Source organism: Clytia hemisphaerica, unplaced genomic scaffold (assembly GCF_902728285.1).
Source record: "Clytia hemisphaerica strain Z4C2 unplaced genomic scaffold, Clytia hemisphaerica genome assembly, whole genome shotgun sequence".
NCBI lineage: Eukaryota > Metazoa > Cnidaria > Hydrozoa > Leptothecata > Clytiidae > Clytia > Clytia hemisphaerica.
In genome coordinates this window covers 919,571-936,258 of record NW_027104280.1, presented here as the reverse complement: position 1 = coordinate 936,258, position 16,688 = coordinate 919,571, and the positions used below count along the sequence as shown (strand labels likewise).

General features: G+C 34.7%; 2 protein-coding genes across 2 annotated transcripts; both read right to left on the bottom strand.

Annotated features, from left to right (window-relative positions):
* Window positions 1-1,726: 1,726 nt before the first annotated feature.
* LOC136816944 (spindle assembly abnormal protein 6 homolog) lies at window positions 1,727-9,291 on the bottom strand. The gene is made up of 17 exons (XM_067073286.1): window positions 9,181-9,291; window positions 8,270-8,327; window positions 8,004-8,083; window positions 7,715-7,819; window positions 7,437-7,602; window positions 7,151-7,228; window positions 6,847-6,966; window positions 6,078-6,146; window positions 5,610-5,732; window positions 4,583-4,729; window positions 4,424-4,471; window positions 3,827-3,916; window positions 3,323-3,502; window positions 3,044-3,125; window positions 2,666-2,796; window positions 2,283-2,366; window positions 1,727-2,150 (listed from the first exon to the last, which is right to left on the bottom strand). The coding sequence occupies exons 1-17, from the start codon at window positions 9,255-9,257 to the stop codon at window positions 1,845-1,847; spliced, it is 1,944 nt and encodes a 647-aa protein (XP_066929387.1). The 5' UTR covers window positions 9,258-9,291; the 3' UTR covers window positions 1,727-1,844.
* A 794-nt stretch (window positions 9,292-10,085) lies between these two features.
* Window positions 10,086-15,445, bottom strand: LOC136816940 (uncharacterized). The gene is made up of 3 exons (XM_067073281.1): window positions 15,263-15,445; window positions 11,366-11,575; window positions 10,086-11,190 (listed from the first exon to the last, which is right to left on the bottom strand). The coding sequence occupies exons 1-3, from the start codon at window positions 15,375-15,377 to the stop codon at window positions 10,601-10,603; spliced, it is 915 nt and encodes a 304-aa protein (XP_066929382.1). The 5' UTR covers window positions 15,378-15,445; the 3' UTR covers window positions 10,086-10,600.
* Between the last annotated feature and the right edge of the window lie 1,243 nt (window positions 15,446-16,688).

Sequence of the window (16,688 nt, the reverse complement as noted above, 5' to 3'; positions counted from 1 at the left end):
AGTGATTTACTCCTCACACCGTTTCAATTATTTTGCATTGGTCGGACTCTTGGCCAGCTCTGTATATGCTCAAGTTTTCAAAGCGTCCAGGCATAACCCCTTGATTTATGCTTATGTGTACTGAAATATGGCTAGGCAATGTGTTCTATATCCTATATTACTTGACCGCTTTGGAACCTTTTTGAATTAATGAAGTGTATTCACATGCTGTTAAATGGTTGGTACAAAAAGAAATTTACAATTTGAAAAATATTTCAGGCTGGCGTATATACATCGTTTATGCCTAAACGCTTTTTTAAATAAGAATGGTTTTTTGAGGAGTTTTTTTTTCTTACAGTATTCTTAGGTTAGGATGCAAACTCAGCCTCAATCTAGCATGCAATATATGTCAAGCAAGAGTCTGGAAATTTTTTCGATTTTCACTCGATTTTTGTTGGACCCTTAAAAAGACTCATTTTTCTTTTTAATGGTTTTTGTGCCCCTTGTGCACATACCCGGCACCCATTTTGCCTAAGTTCCAAAAAAAAACAAAGTTTAAAATTATGCCACCACCAGTGAGTGACAGTCCAGGCTGCCTCCGAGCTGTTAGAGTGAAGGAACACGGAAAAGAGTTTAAATAATGAATGAATGAAACAGAACAATAACGAGTTGATAAGAGTGTGGATCAGTTCAGTGATTTGTGGGATAGTAAGTTGCTACATTCTGAGAACTCTGTACTGAGCTGTCAGCGGCTCAGTCGAAATTTGCTGGATTTCAATTAGGCCATACGCTCAATGTCATATCTTTGTTGTACCCGGCTGACAGTTAACTTTCTATTTCCGGCCTCAACTAACGACCTTGTGTAAAAATTCACGAAATTAGTTAAAACGAGAAATCACATTGCCACCCTATACCAGCTGAGTTCCAAAGTAGAGGACAAATTATAGACATATATAGCACTAGATGGAATCGACTGTATTGCTTCCGTGAGTTTATTGCACTGTGAAGACAAATCCTGATTCTATTTAGCGCACACTCGGTGAATACAAAAGTAGCCATGGTAACTATCCAGGAAATTGGATGAAACGTACCAATCAAATCACGAATAAGAGCGTAGAAAAGATTCAATGTAAGTGTCATCTCAAAACAAAACAGAGATTTTATGAAATTTGGAATCGTATTAGAAAATTTTAAACTTAATCACTGTTACACACTTTGGAGTAAAAGAAAGGAGTTCTTTTGAAGGAAACTTATTTCATAAATATGTCAGAGAAGGCTTTAGTTGGGATTTTGCTTTTGTCATGAAAATTTGTAGCAGAATAAAAAAAAATTCATTATTACTCGGAATTTGTCATAATGGCGGCATTAAAACCAACAATTTGAAATCGGTTAGTCCAACCCGCGACCACGTGATATAGGTCTTTTCAGGGAAATTTGATGGAGTCATATTGTATATCAGATAAGTTAATCACTGTGCAAAAATTCAGATCATTTTGCCAACTAGTTCAGATTTTATGGCAATTCATTGAATTCGGGATTTTGGCGGTTTGGGTGGCTGCATGCTTGGAAATCTATAATTTATTTTTTCGAATCAATTTGCAAAAATGAATTTGTAGAAAAGTCAAGAAGCTTCTTAAAGTTTCGTCAAACCATTCAAAAGTGAGAGAAAAAATTCTGACAGAGAGGTACAGAGTGGATTAATTTTCACGCTAATTCTAGATTTCCAATCAAATTGTGCAAGGTTGAATTTCGCGGACGACGAGTGAGAAATTTTGTAAAACAAATGAATGATCTTGGTGATCTACAAAACAGATTACTATGTACAATTGGTAACGAAATAATTTAGAGTGTTTTGATCGAAGCTTTTATTGCGCTGTGTTTTCGTTGAAATACGCAGAAGCCAACACGAAGGGTTTGGATTTTCTTTGCAGAGAAGGGTCCTGGTTCTCCTCTTCACCCGAAATCGTTTGTGGAGGTTTCGAAAGATATTTATTCTCAAGGACTGGGTTCGAGTTGTTTTGTGATTGGACGAGAGGGGTTGACATTTGGTGTTGTTGACGAAGCGGTTTCCTTGCGTTTGATTGGTTGTTGGTTGTCATGGGAACAATCGGGCTGATACCATGAGGTACATCGAAATGTGATTTCTTCAGGATAGGGCGGTAAGACGGTACCTGGCAAATAAAAGTCATCAATAGAAGATAATACATATCAGAAAAATGTCTGACCCTCTTTTCTCTATTTCAAGGGTTAAGAATAATGACTTTGCCAAAGTTATTGGCGACCATGAAAGAACGAGAGCTTACTTGTTGAGTTGTAGTGTTCCTTTGGAAATTTGTTCCACTCACCGGCCTCAAAGTATTGGTTTTTGTGAAGTCCTTTGTGTTGCCCTGAATGACAGAAGATAGCAATCAGATAATTCTATTTGACGATGGGTTTTTCAAACCTCGTTGAGCATCAAAGGTGAATCGAACACCGCATCATTCACAGTCATTCATCTCAGTTTTTTCATCGCTTTGAAATAAGCGTTCACATTTTATATTAGATACCGTCAAATTTACAACTGTTGCGAATGGAATGAAAATTCTTTACCTTCATCTTTTGTATTTTAATTCCAATTTTAATAAACTATAAGATCTTTTTGACATAATGATTTAATGACCATCAAATGAAAAGTAAAATGCCATACAAGGTTGTTGTTCATTGGTTGATATTGAATTCGTGAGTTTTGATTGGTCGATAAGTTGGAGGTGGTTGAGAAGGTTTTATGTGGTTGTTGGAGTGTCTGTTCGTTCAATTGCTTATTCAACCAGGAAATGACTAAAAAAGAACAGAATTATGAAACACTGGCATACATCTCATAAAAAAGCGAAGAAAGAGAGATGATCAATTCTCTGCTCTAAAAATTATTTCATTTGGGGATGTTCATTTTTTTCTTTCACTCCAAGTAATCTTTATCGTCGCAGCTGTCAGCTAACTAACTAATAAACTAACTCGGAGTCTATGTTCTTCGAGCCATATCACTGAAATTGGCTAGCTGACTAGCTGACAAAAATGATATACATACCGTTTTCATTGTTTTTCAACGTTTCTTGAGACTCGTCCAACTTGAGAGACAATTCTTCCATTGACTGTTTCAATTTCTTCGCCTGAATCATAGGAGAAATAAATTTGTACATTTAAGAGCAGAGCTTGAGTAGTTGAAGGAATTAACAGAGACCTTAACATAACTTTGACATCATTTCTGTCAGAACACTTTGAGTACAGTAATAAATTAAGTTGTGTTCCATTTTATGATCACTTAACATTCGAAAATCAATTGAAAAAGAAAAAAAAAATCACTGACTTCTTTCTGGTGTTGTTCTTCCAATTGTTTCAGGGAGGAGATTTTCTCTTCATTTTCTTTCAAAACGACGTCTTTTTCTTCAATCAATTTTTCTTGCTTCGTGGTCACAATATTCATCATTTTGACACGTTGCTTCAAAGAGCGCATCTCCGTTTGAAGTTTTTGAATAATTTCATTACCCTAAACAGAATAATTTTTTACAAAAGTATTCTATAAATAATCACAATGGGAAGCCAAACTGGTGAGCGGAACGGTATGCGTTCGAATTTAAAAAACTTAAGCTTAAAATCCCTATATCTACCGTTTTGTGCCCAATTTTGCTTGGGTTATATTTACAGGGCCTTATTCTGGAAGAAAATCATTACAAAAGGAACTGATATTATAAGACCTTCTTCTTGGTCGATTGAAAATGAAATCACCCAAAATAAGCAAGGGATGTTGATAATGGTGCACCGTAGAATATACGGATTAGAATTCAAAGAATACAAACGAAAAAAAAGAAACCTTGATGACTTCGGCAGAGACGGATTTGATGGTTTGTTCCAACTTCATGATGGTATTTTGTTTTGCTTCCAAATCAAACTCCATCCGTCGCTGAACGAAAAAAAAAAAAAAAAGAATACGTTATTGTGGTGTTACAGTTGGAAATTCAAAGAAGCCTTCTTCCCTAAAAATTTAAAACTATGGTAAAGACCACTTTTTTTTCTAACAACAAAGCAAGCTTATTTCGTTTAAATTAGACTGCACGCATTCCCTCTGATACGTTTTGATGCGTATTCGTGTATAAAATTTCCGACCGAGAGTTACCCCCGTCTTTGGTCTTTGAGGGGTATTTCATTTCGTTTTTAGTAAAAAATCAAAACAAACCTTTGAGCTGGTCAATCTTACTCGACTCGCTACAAATTGTATCTTGTTACTCCAAATTTGGAGAAACTCTCGAACGGAAATTCTATACACAATACACATCCCCTATATCAAAATCAACTTCGGAGAATCGCGTTGCTTACATTTGAGTGCGTGTCATAGTTTGATTAGATATTCATCTGTAAACCATTTAAAGAATCGAGTTAGTCTTTTAAAAATAAAAATCATTCCCTTTACCTTGTTCTCGCTCGAGTTTTCCATGAGTTCATTCGTCCGCGAAATCACCTGCAATAAAGTGGATAACGTATTTAAGAGCTTCCTGTCCACAAAAAAAGAGTACTAGTGGTGAAATAATAATGTTGACAAGACTTGCTAAGGTGATGACGACTTCATTACCTGTTGCTTATCTTTGAGTTCTTGTTCCAAAACAGCAACGCGCGTTCGTAAATGATTGAGTGTTTTATCGCGCTCATGACGATCTGTATCTAGATTTGTATTTTGACGTCGCAGTTTGCTCAAGTCTTTATTCGTCACTTCTTTTTCCTATGAGAGAAAGGGTTAACTATGTAAGTAAGAAGTCTGCAAAAAAAAGAAGCAATTCTTAACCCTTTTTGCGCTAGTCTTAGATATAAACGTTAACAGAGTCTGCAAAATGAATCTGCGCCAATGTATATTATATTATTTACCAACGTTTTCATGAAGTCAGGATTACCTAAGTTTTTCTATCAAGATGACAAAGCTTCAAAACGTTAAGTTCAACCTGACTTTCTGCCCACTTTTCTTGTTCTCATTACTCCTCGTTAATCCCGAAAGCAAAAATCTGGAAGGGAACTTAACCCTATTAAACCTAGGCTTTTAGGGGCGGTTCAGAACTAGGAGAGGGGCTTTTCCTGTACCACCACTTAACTTTTGATCTAGTGGGTCTTTTTGGATGAAATTTGGCACACAAGATCCTTGTCACGTAAGGTAACTTTTGATAAAAAAATTTTTTGATGACGTCACTCATCATGCCCAAAGTGAGCAAAACCGAAAATTTCCTTTGTTGTTGTAAATAGCTGTTGTATTCTAACAAAGGCTTTAGAAAAAAGTTGCCTGAGTTTAAAATGCTTATTTTATCCTAAATATTCAATAAATTACGGTTTAAACGATATATTTGACATTAAAAATAAATTTGTATTGGAAAAGTGTCAATTTTTGTGACACCTTACTGTCAGAAATGTCATCATGCTCAAGGTGTGAAAATATTTAGGTGTTAAATTTTTTTTTATTTTGAAGCAAAATAAAAGTTAGGAATTTACAGAAAATTTCACGGCAAAAGCTCTATTATTTCAGGAGCTATTACCAATAGTTTGACTTCCGAACAGAAAGAGCCCCCCCCCCCTAGGCCGAATAGGGTTAAAGAAGACATTGGAAAAGTTTGTACCTCCTCCAAATTTTGTAGTCTTGACTTCAAATCTCGTATGAGACCTTCGAAACGATATTTCTGATCCAGAAGTTCTTTGTTCGAAGCTTGCGTTGTTCTTAATTTCTGTTCAAGATCGCTCATCTTAAAAAGAGAAAAACAAAAAACAGTGCAACCTGTTCAGAGAAAAATGCCTCGAAACATGCCTCCAGGAAACGTGCTACGGAAATGCTTCCACAAGGTTATTTGCCAGTATTATAAAATTTTTTGAAATTTATGAATTTATTCCAATATTTGGTATCAATAGCAATCATAAACACAAAGTCAAATTTCCACTGGTAAATTTCGTCTGACATGAAAAACACATCAACCAATTCACACAACCTTGCGTTAATGTAGTTGGTTGTCTCTGGTTATTGGACCCGCTGAAATGGGGCAGCACAGAGGGACAGATGATACAAAGTTTACAATTCATGTATGAAGACAGACCATTTTATTGTATCTGCTGTCGTTGTTCTTTCGTTCATTTTCGAATTGTTCTTCGTTTCTTCTCTGGCACTGGAAAAGAGAAGCAAGAAGAAAATTATTCTCAAATTAGAAAATACACCGATCAACATCCACTCTAGCTCTAAAATATAGTCCAATCAATCATTGTTCTTGATGGAATAAATTATATTAAAATTGAATCTTCGTTGGAAAGATGATTTTTAATTGATTTGATCCATGTAAACATTGAATAATCTTGAAATTAGAGCAGCTTTTGGTACAGTCATCCAATTGAATTAAAAATTTTGCTAGATTTTTGGTATCAATGCGAGAAGTTTGAAAATAATATTGAAAATTTCCTTAAAGGATTATGACGTCATGACGTTCACGAGTTTTTAAACAATTCAATCTTGATGGTATGTTGAAAACCTTTTTCTATCATCATAGAAAATAAAAGATTTTTCTTTAAAAACCACTATCCTTCTTACTTCCTGCGAGGCACACATTTACTCTTCAGGCCGGAGCTCTGTAAGAAGATCTGACCAATCTGTTTTTTATTCATCCAGATTGTGGATGACTGGTTGAAGTATAACAATTGAGAGTCAATACATAAGTCACTCATTACATTAGCAAGGCACTTTCGCTTTTGTTTTAAGATGAAGGGCAAATTATGAACAAGCAAGTGAGATATTCACATTCACTACATAGCAGAGTATGGTGTTGTCAGAATTTATTGGTAGACATTATACTGTTTATGAAATGACTTTCAAACCTGTTCATATTTGAGTTGAGCCTCATTGAGATCTCTTTGTAAAGAAGATGTTGCATTGTTGATTCTCTGTTCTGATTCTCTTCGAAGTTCATCCAATTCTTTCGTTTTTTCGTTCAGCAACTATAAAATGTAAAGGGCAAAATATGTCGCAGAAGATTATTTGGAGAGTCAAATAAGTATATTTTATCCAACTTGATCTCCAGCATGTTTCTTATAACGTAATGTTAACTTTTTCCCTTCGTATCTCCAATATTTTTTAAAGCTATAAGAATTCAAATATCACAGCAATGTTTTTTTAATTCACCTGTTGCGTGCATGATAAACGATTGGATAATTCGTTTTCCGTGCAGGACAAATTTTGACGCACTGTTGTATTCTCTTCCTAAATCGAATGAAAGGGAATTCAACATTGAAATTCGAAAGATTGAGCTTTATAATTCAAAATAGAAAAAATGTACAACAGTTTTGTGAGACGAGGTACTTCAAGAGATTCCGGCATTTATAGGGTCTGAGAAAGAATTTTAAATGGTCTATCTGAACGAATCCGAGTCTTTGATTTCATTTAACGTTTTCATGCATGAAAAGCAAACCTGTAAAGTCTTGAGACAAGAAGCCAGGTATCTTTTAATCTCTTCATCATTACCAGGAAGAAACTTTAAGGATAAATGAACAAGGTGTTTGAAGGGGTTGGTTTCCACAATGTCAAAAGTTGATGAATTATTCAAGGACGAGTTGGTCGTCAAGTTCAACAAAAATCTAGGATTGGAAGAAAATTGATGCCTTAAAAATAAAATGAAGCTCTATAATAACGATTGTGACACCAGTGACAGCTGGAGGTTTTCAAACACACCTTAAAGCTTGTAACTACCTTGGTACATTGTTTGTTTGTTCATTGATACACAACTCCAACAGTTCAATAAACTTTTGTGGAAAAGCTGCAAAATCCACCAACAACCCTTGCTGCTTCTTCAAACTAAAATGAAATGAATGGAAAACTGGTGTCATTTAGAATTAATCAAATGAATGGAAAACTGAAGTCATCTAGAATTAAAGAGGGCGAGAAAGCAGTAAGACAGTGTAAGAAAAAGTTTGTCTTTCTGTCAGTCGAGTTTTCTTGCAAAGTCGATAAGGATAGGATGAGTCTAGAGAGTTCTTACTTTAGAAAATCTTCTTCCCCAAGAGTCATTGAATGCAAGAACAGCAAATCATTTGGATTCGTCAGTCGAACGTAAAGTTCCTGAAAAATAATTGATGACATGACTGTTAGAAACAAAAGATTGTTTGAAAAAAAATCTTCTGGGCCAAATGAATCGTAAGAGAAAGGTGAAAATAAAATAAACATTTCCATTATGTTCTTTTATTTAGGGAACAGTAAAAAAGCATCATACATAGCTCTCATAGGTTAGGAAAGAACAGAACTAACTTTTCGATGATTAGATGAATTGATGGTCAACGATATTGAAATATGTAATGTACATTTCCTGAAACAAAATGTGGACAGTTATGGTAACGAATCAGAAATCTCCAAAGTGACATTACAAAGTTGTATTAGTTATCACACATAGAAAACCCTATCAAATGTTTCCGAAGAAAGCTAAGGATCAAGTCACAGGTGTCACTTGATATCTTGTAGGATCTTGCCCTGATCCCGCCCCCGCGGATTTCGCGGATTTGGGTGTCATCCGCGAAAATAAGTCCCATTGGAAATTTGAAAAAGGCCCATCCGCGAAAATTAGTTTCCGCGAAAAATTTGATTTTTTTTTGCAATTCGCAAAATTTCTATTTTTATCGTTTTTTATTTTTTTCTACATGAGGGCACGCAACCCTCGAAAAAGGTCAAATCCTCGATATGCTTGTTAGCAACTAATTCATTTTCAATTTAATTTTCTTATCCCGAATTTCTCTTCCGCTTTTTTCCAAAATAGGCTGTGAAAATTTAGCTCCGCACCATGGAAGTTCAAATTCAACTTTTGATAGTTGTAATACATATCTCCTCGCCCTATTCCAAAACACCCTCTTATTACTTGTAAAAAAAATTCTTAATTTTCCTGGAAAAATTTTATTTCAATGTTTTAACCCTTTTCAAAAATTTTAATTTGTACCCCAATCCGCGAAATTAAATCTCCGCGAAAAATCAGGAAATCCCTCATCCGCGAAAATTAATCCCCGCGAAATCTTAAAATTTCGCGGATGAGCTCAACCGCGAAATTTAATCCCCGCGAAAATTTATCCCATTAAAGTAGACAGCAGATTTAACAGATTTAGTCTTCGAAGCTGACGTCTTTAAATATGATAAACTTTTAAATGTTAGAATAAAATAAATTGAAAACTAACCTTTGATCGAATTCTTTATACAAAACATTTACATCTTTTGACAACAAATTTTCCTCACTCTTCCCATCTTCTTTCATTCTTATTTTTACTTTTATATATTTCGTTTCTTTATCTGAGGAAATAAAGAATACAATACAAAAGAAATTAAAAATGAATTGTAGAGCCCCTCCCAAGGGCACCGAAAGTTCAGTCGTCCCCATTTGTTTCAAAATTAATGCTTTCATATGAATTCTAATTTTGAAAAGGTCTAGAAAAGCTTGCAGAAATCAAGGAAATTAGTTAAGACTTGGGGAAATGAGGAAATATTCAAACATTCGCACAGGAAAAATGAAAAATAAACATGCATGTTTATGCAGATTTTTCACTTCATACATTCACTCCATATTTTTGATATTCACATGTTGACAGAATAGAATGAGCCAATCACACACCTACACAACCAAGAGGTAGAGTTACAGCAAATTTCATTGTTTTATTGGTTCTATCTTTAGCTAAGACATACCGTCCCTCACATGACTTAAGGTTTAATCTCAAAATTAATACCTTATGAAATTTAGAGTTTTACTGTGGTGGTCATCTTTGAGATTGCCCTTTTTTCATGTAGAGGAATAGTCGATGTTTTCATATGACAAAAAGGCCAATCTCAAAGGCAGAACAGGATTGCAAGATTTCCAATTTTCCAAGACACTTATTTTGAGATTGAACCTTTAGTCATGTGAGGGACGATACAAAAGACAAATAAAAAATATTTGGAGTCAATCAACAACCAAAAGTGCTTATTTATTTAGACACCTTTTAACTTTACACACCTTGTTATTTTGCCCATGTTTTCGAGTATTTCAGATGAAAAGAAAAGGAGGTCAAAGAATAAGGCTTCCTTACATCAAACACATGAATATCTATCTAATCTCCGATCATATTCTGATTATTTGCACATGGCGCATGTGTTCACTAAAGGCAATGGCTCCATAAGAGAATCTACCAAGGTTGGCGCATTGCTTTGAATTTTTTCATCCACATTTGGGATGAATATTAAATGATCTTTTGAGCGTGCACATTGGCTAAAGCAAAATGATCGTACCAAAATCAATTGTCAATCATACATAACAATACATAACATTACATTAACAATAATAATACTTTCGTTTTCAAGCAAAAGGCAACGCGGTTTCTATTGTTTTGGTTGAATAACCAGGTCAGATCGTTAAAATTGCCATGTCCCTTTAGAGCAGAGAACTGAATGATCTGTTATAAGATTACCATCGCTTGTGCAACACTTTACTGACAAAATATTTTGAAAAAGATGATATAAATAAACTCGGATACCTTAGTGGCCCTTCATCAGTCATATATATCATTATCTCCTGTCACATCATTTTCTAAGTCTCCAGATATGAGTAAAAAAAAATATATTCCATTATTAAACACCATTGTCTGTATCCTTTTCTTCAGATGATTTTCTTTTAGACCTGGTTTGTACTGGAGACTTCTGTGCATCAGAGTCATTTGCTTTAGTTTTCCTTTTTGATTGCCTTGAAGCAGGTCTTTTCTCGATTGCACTTTCACTGTCAACAGCTGCAGTATTCCCTTTTTCCATACATTGCTCTAATAGCTGAAAGTCTAAAATATCAAAGGGAACACCAAAAGGATTGATTGAATTGAAATGAACATTTCTTGAGTTTGCTTCTTGCCCTTCTTGTGTCTGCAAGATAGATCGAAGTTCAGGGTAGGAAGAGTGTAGAAATTCTCTTTGAATGAGGGTTTGTGATTTTGACAAAGTTAGAATCAAATCCTCCAACATGCTCAGAACAATAGCAGATTCAGAAGAATTGAGCACAGGCCCTTCCGCACCTCTTGTGATTGCGCTCAGGTAAGTATAAATATTTCGATAACTTGGAGCTGATGATGATGTTGCAGATGTTGAACCTTCACCCATAGGAGAAGCGTTGATGGGCTCCAAAGCTGCCACAGTTAATGCTTGTGGAATGCAAACATCTGCAATGTTATCTCCTAAATCATGCAGTCAAACAGAACAAAAAAATTACAAGAATGGCTAAGGCATCTCCTTAGCTTCTAGGAGTGTTTTTGACAAAAAATGCTGATTTAGCACTCAACCTAAACAATGAAATTACAGAGTGACTACAGGTGACTACCCACAATCTACAATCAATGAAATGTGCAATACCTTCTCCTTTTGACTTTTCAGCTAATTGACGCCAGACATCAATAGCAGCTCTGGTTGAGAATTCCTCATAAGCTGTCCCATGCTCCATAGCATGAAACGTCTTTGCAAAATGCTTAACTTCTTGCAATGTTTTGGTTCCAATAAATCGTTTAAGTTGCATCCAGTTGATACTTCCATTTTCATGTCGATATGGAGGTCCTTTACAAAGAGCTGCATAAAAAACAGTAAAGGGTGATAAGAAACAGACAGTTGAAAGTGAGAAAGTGAGGTGACTTTCTCGGAATCAGATTCGGGATCTAAATCCAAGTGGTTCTTTTATGGCTTTTTTAAAAAATTAAGGGAAAGTTTTTAGGTCCCACTTTAGCATCCTAAAATTGAATATCATAAAGAGTTATAGTGTACACCCCCCTCTCACTCTGGGTGGGTTTGTTGATTTTGTTTTCAAATGTAAAGGTGGGACTTTGGGTTTTTCTTTTTGTATTTTCGGTGGGGCTTTTTTACAAAAGGCAATTTTTCTTGAAAAATCAATTAGTTCTGTAAAACATGTTATGGTAAATTACTATACTTATGTGGCATTCTCAAAACGAGAATTGTTGTTAACAACTTGTAGTGAAAGATGTTATTTTCAATGTTTATGTCAAGATTAAAAAATATTGCATGTGTTACATAATGTTCAACTTTCAATTTATTGTAGCTCCTCTGGATAATCATTATAACATGAGAAAAAATCATTAATAGCGCAAAGGTCATCAATAAATCTACCAACTGAATGAATATAGTATGCTCAAGGAGAATTAGTGGATATCAAATTGTGTACATATTTAGACTCATTGTTAATAAAGAAAAAGGTTAACAGAAAATGGAGTTGGATCCAACTTTGACAACTGAAATTTCTTAAAGATTTTGAAAAGATTTTGAAATTGGAAAACTAGATATTTCAAAAGAAATAAGTACTGTAAAAGAGAAAGCAAATCAAGACAGACTGCCATTATTTAATCTACTTGCAAGGAAAGGAGATCTTGCATTGCTAAAATCTACCACAATCAAAAGTATTTTGCAAAACTATTCTGATGCTAGGAATAGCTCAGCCATTGTGGCTAGCCATTGGGGTAGATATTCAAAAAAAGAGGCAAATGTAATTTTTTTATGAAATTATTTATGACCTTTTTGATTGTGGCCGCATACAGGAACTGGCCAAATATTCCTATCTGAAAGAAATGTTCCTATCTAAAAGAAATATTGATAAGAATCTGTTATATTTTCCTTTTGTTATCCAATTGACCGAGTTCACAACAAATCCAAGTTTAGTATCAAATATGAAATTAATGATCTGTTAATAAAGTTTTTACACATAAGTCACAAAGAAGAATGGTACAAAGTGTAGCAAATCAAAGGAAGAAATTTGTTGTGCTTTTTCTTAGCATTTATCGGCAGATGTTTAACAACTGTTGAAGAATTTTGAGCAACCCAGAATTTGCTTAGAAAAGAATCTTGATTATCTGTGAAAACTTCCAACATGTTTCTAAAGAACTTTTAATACACTTATATTATAGACCTAACTCTTCATAAAAAAATTACAGGAAACTCATATTTGGACTTTGTACCCTATGCTGCACGTAAGCACTTAAGCTAAATTTCCGCAAAAGCGAGACAAAAATCAGTTTTGAAGTTTGCAAAAAAACGTCACATAGAAGATCTTTCAAATTCAGTATGTGAATAGAGTAGGAAAAATACAACTTTTTTGAAAATAAAGGGATAATAATAATTGAATGCTATCCACTGATGATCTGCGGCTGTCTGCGGCACTATCGTAAAGCTAGAATTGCTTTGCGTACTCTTCGCTTGAGAAAATGATTGACAGATTGAAGTTTGTCACCTGAGCGGGAGCTTGCGGGCATTCTGTGAGCGTTCTCGGCTCAATCCTGAGACCGCACTAAAGTGGTAGACTTAGTAGCTGTTACATCATTACCATGGAAGTTGTTGGAATGTTTACAAGGCTCTTGACAGAAAATCCTTTGTTCTATTGTCAATGATGACAGTGCTGTTATTAATTTTGTTAGATCTGACTTATTGATGTTTGTAAGTGCACTTTACTGTATAGTTTTGATTCCCATTGAAGAATCATATTCTGGTTGTTATTAGATGTTGTTTTAAAGCTTTAGAGCTAGCCTGACTAAAGTCAATGGTTTTTGGTGCTACAAGTTTAAGAGAGACTACAATAACAAAATCTGAAACCAAGGATATTTTAATGCATTTTTGGCATCCAACACATGACAGGAAGAATTTTAATTTTTCAAGTCCTAAGGCGGCAATCACAAATATCTTCATTTCACGTCCTCCTTGTTGGGTCTAAAAAGTGAGTCAGTCAGTTGGTCTGTCGTAAAAATTTTCGAGTATTCTTAAAATTGGTCTGTGAGGCGGTAATGGGTGTTAACTGGGCAGTCAGCCAGCCAGCAGCCAAAACAACCGCATGTTATGGGTGGTTTTTAATTATGACTTTTGAACATTGGACCTCTGACCCAAAATGGGGCATGTAATGATAAACAAAGTCAAATTGTTTCAAATGCGCTAAAAATCGCTCACAAAAACTTGGCAATAATTAAACTTTTGAAAGAAGGAAACGTCATTGACAGAAAAAGTCCGACAAATTTACTGACTCACTGACTCAATTCTCAATCCTCAATTTTGTTTTCCCGCAAATTTGTCACATTATGTCTCGGTAGCCTCATTCCTACAGAACTCATCCTGAGAGGCAATCGAGCAAGAACAATAGAAAAATTTTTATTTCGCTCTGTAGAAAAATTGCAAAATAGAAACTCGCTTAAATTCACAATACTGATTCTTTACCCCAAAACGAAACTTTTCTATTTTGTAAATCTTTCTTACACTTCCCTATACGTAAAAATATAGAGTACTTTCGTTTCCCCCAAACTTGCAAGGGAAAAATGTTAAGACCGCGTGTTGTCTTCGATTCGCGGACTTTCCCATCGTAATTTATTTGTGTGATGTCATAATATTATTAAGTTCTCTTTCTCAGATTATTACTTACAGCAATTCAATCGCTTACGGGATTGGACAATGGTTGACAATGGTTGACAATAGATCGTGACGGATAAAACAGTTCGATGACGCGCAACGAATGAAAGTTCATTTTGGGTGGCTTGATAACACTCGTAATTTTCTAGTGTATTTTGTTTTTTCATTTTAGAAGAAGGACTATACGGTAGAAAATAAGGGTTTATACTATTATTTTTAAACTTGATATTTTAAATGCCTATTTTTTAAAAGAAAAATTCGTAAGTAGGCGGAAAAATAAAAACGCCTTTGGTTTGAACGCCCGACTGCCAAAATCTCGGGATTCTGGGACTTCTTTTTAGACGGGGGCTAGACATGAAAACAAAGAACTAAGTAGAATCTACTTTTTTAAACTTTAAATACAATATGTAAAGTATTTTTGTAATCAAAAATTATATTTAACAAATATATTGAAACGTAATAATTTGTTATAAGTAAAGAAATCTTGGGCGGAAAAGAAAGTCTTCATTTATTGACCCCCGGATTTTTCATTGCATAATTTCTACGGGAAATCAAAAGTAATTTCATTTGACTTATGATGTTTGAGAGCTTGGATGTTGGGAAGCTGCAAGAATAATAAAGGTGAACAAATTATAGTCTTTTTTTTGAAAGAAGAATTAACTTTTTGCTAGACTGTGGGGCGACGCAAAACGAAGATATTTGTGATGACTGAGCAAAAAAAGGTTTGTCTTGATGAATGAGCAGAGAGTTTAGACGTAAACTTGTATATTTCGATTAATTGAGTACAGGTCAATTTTACTTTCGCTTTCAGTCCAGGAAACGCCTATCTATAATTTTCACTTTCATAGTAAAAGTAAATACCTGATACAAATTTTTGTTTCTCATCGTAGGTCCATAGTGTTGATTGTAAACTGGTATTCTTTTCGTTTGTTGTTTTTCTCTTTCTTGATTTTCCTTGTTTTTTGTTGTCGGCCATTTTGTTGGTTTGTTTTGATTTTCAGCGAGCTTTCGCGCGCATTTCCTCGATTTCACAATCGTCCTTTGATCGAGCTACGGTTCATTTTAGGATTTAGGATACGTTGTTCGAACTAGGTACGATATACGCAGCAAGATCAGCAAAATCGAAAGTCAAAATATTCAAAATGGAGGTCAAAAAGTTGAAAATAAAAAATAAAATGGCAAGCGCGATTTAAATCCACGTAGCTATAACATACAGGCTAGTAGGTAGGTAACTTTCTAGGTTTTTATATTTCCTGATGTTATCTTATGTCTCTGAAATAGCTAGATTGTCAAACGGGAAAGAATACATTTGTTTTTCATTTTTTAATGATGTAGAGTAGATTATTGTTAGTAGTGTAGAATGATAACACCCAACTGGTTATTTTGTGATTGTGGCCTTCTTGCACACATCTATATGAAATCGTATAGACTAAGACTACTGAGAGTTACATAGGATCTAAGTTCTCCTTTGATGACATTTAGCTTGTATTGTAACGGTACTTTGGACATTGGGGATGACCAGTGAAAAGGTAATTTCCTTTCTTTGCTTACAACCTTTGAATTTCGGGGAGGTCGTCAGTAGTCCGACACTTTCTAGTCTAACAGTCAGTCTAAACTTAAACTGCTATATCAAGGTCCCAGTTACTGAATAGTTTTACTATGTTCTGTGAAAAAATCATAACCATCAGAGTGAAATACTTGTTCATCTATTTAAGATTGAAGACAAATATTGTCGAAGAAAAAAAAACCTTGAGCACAAAAAATGCTTTTTTAAACACTCTATTCCATCGAAAAATCCCCCCCCCCCCATCCCTAAACATTGAAGAAGCCTCTACTAATTAAAGTAAACGAGATAAGATAAGATAAAACCTTAAAATCAACCAGAATTTACAACTTTTCGTCCAAAGCAAAAGACGTGCTTTTCTCACCGCCATCTTGTTTTAGAATGAGAATTCCAGAGAATTCCATTTGGTTCCAGTTCCCCGGTCTTTTTTTCATCCAACTAGATCGCTCGATTTCACTTTCGCTTTCTTTAGTCCAATAAGACTGCAGAATTTGAGTCGTGTGACATCTCTATGGAAAAACCCGCGCCGAGTAAAATAGACCTTTTTTCAAAGAGGCCACCCTGTTGAATAATTATGTAGTCCAGCAGAAAAACAATGATACACCCATGCATAATTATTACAATATGCATGAAACAGTAAGTATGCATTGCTGTATCATTGTTTGTATGGCTGGACTATATAATTATTCAACAGGGTTGCCTCTTTGAAAAAAGGTCTATAAA

Bases quoted from the DNA above. Each gene is read 5' to 3' on its own strand.
- LOC136816940 (XM_067073281.1), bottom strand. From the start codon at position 15,377: ATGGCCGACAACAAAAAACAAGGAAAATCAAGAAAGAGAAAAACAACA. The intron at 11,576-15,262 runs GTATTTACTTTT...TTTTTTATGCAG, and splicing joins GAAACAAAAATTTGTATCAG to CTCTTTGTAAAGGACCTCCA. The intron at 11,191-11,365 runs GTATTGCACATT...TGCATGATTTAG, and splicing joins TGAAAAGTCAAAAGGAGAAG to GAGATAACATTGCAGATGTT.
- LOC136816944 (XM_067073286.1), bottom strand. From the start codon at position 9,257: ATGAAAGAAGATGGGAAGAGTGAGGAAAATTTGTTGTCAAAAGATGTA. The intron at 7,820-8,003 runs GTAAGAACTCTC...ATTTCATTTTAG, and splicing joins GGGGAAGAAGATTTTCTAAA to TTTGAAGAAGCAGCAAGGGT. The intron at 3,917-4,423 runs GTAAAGGGAATG...TTTTTCGTTCAG, and splicing joins AAAACTCGAGCGAGAACAAG to CGACGGATGGAGTTTGATTT.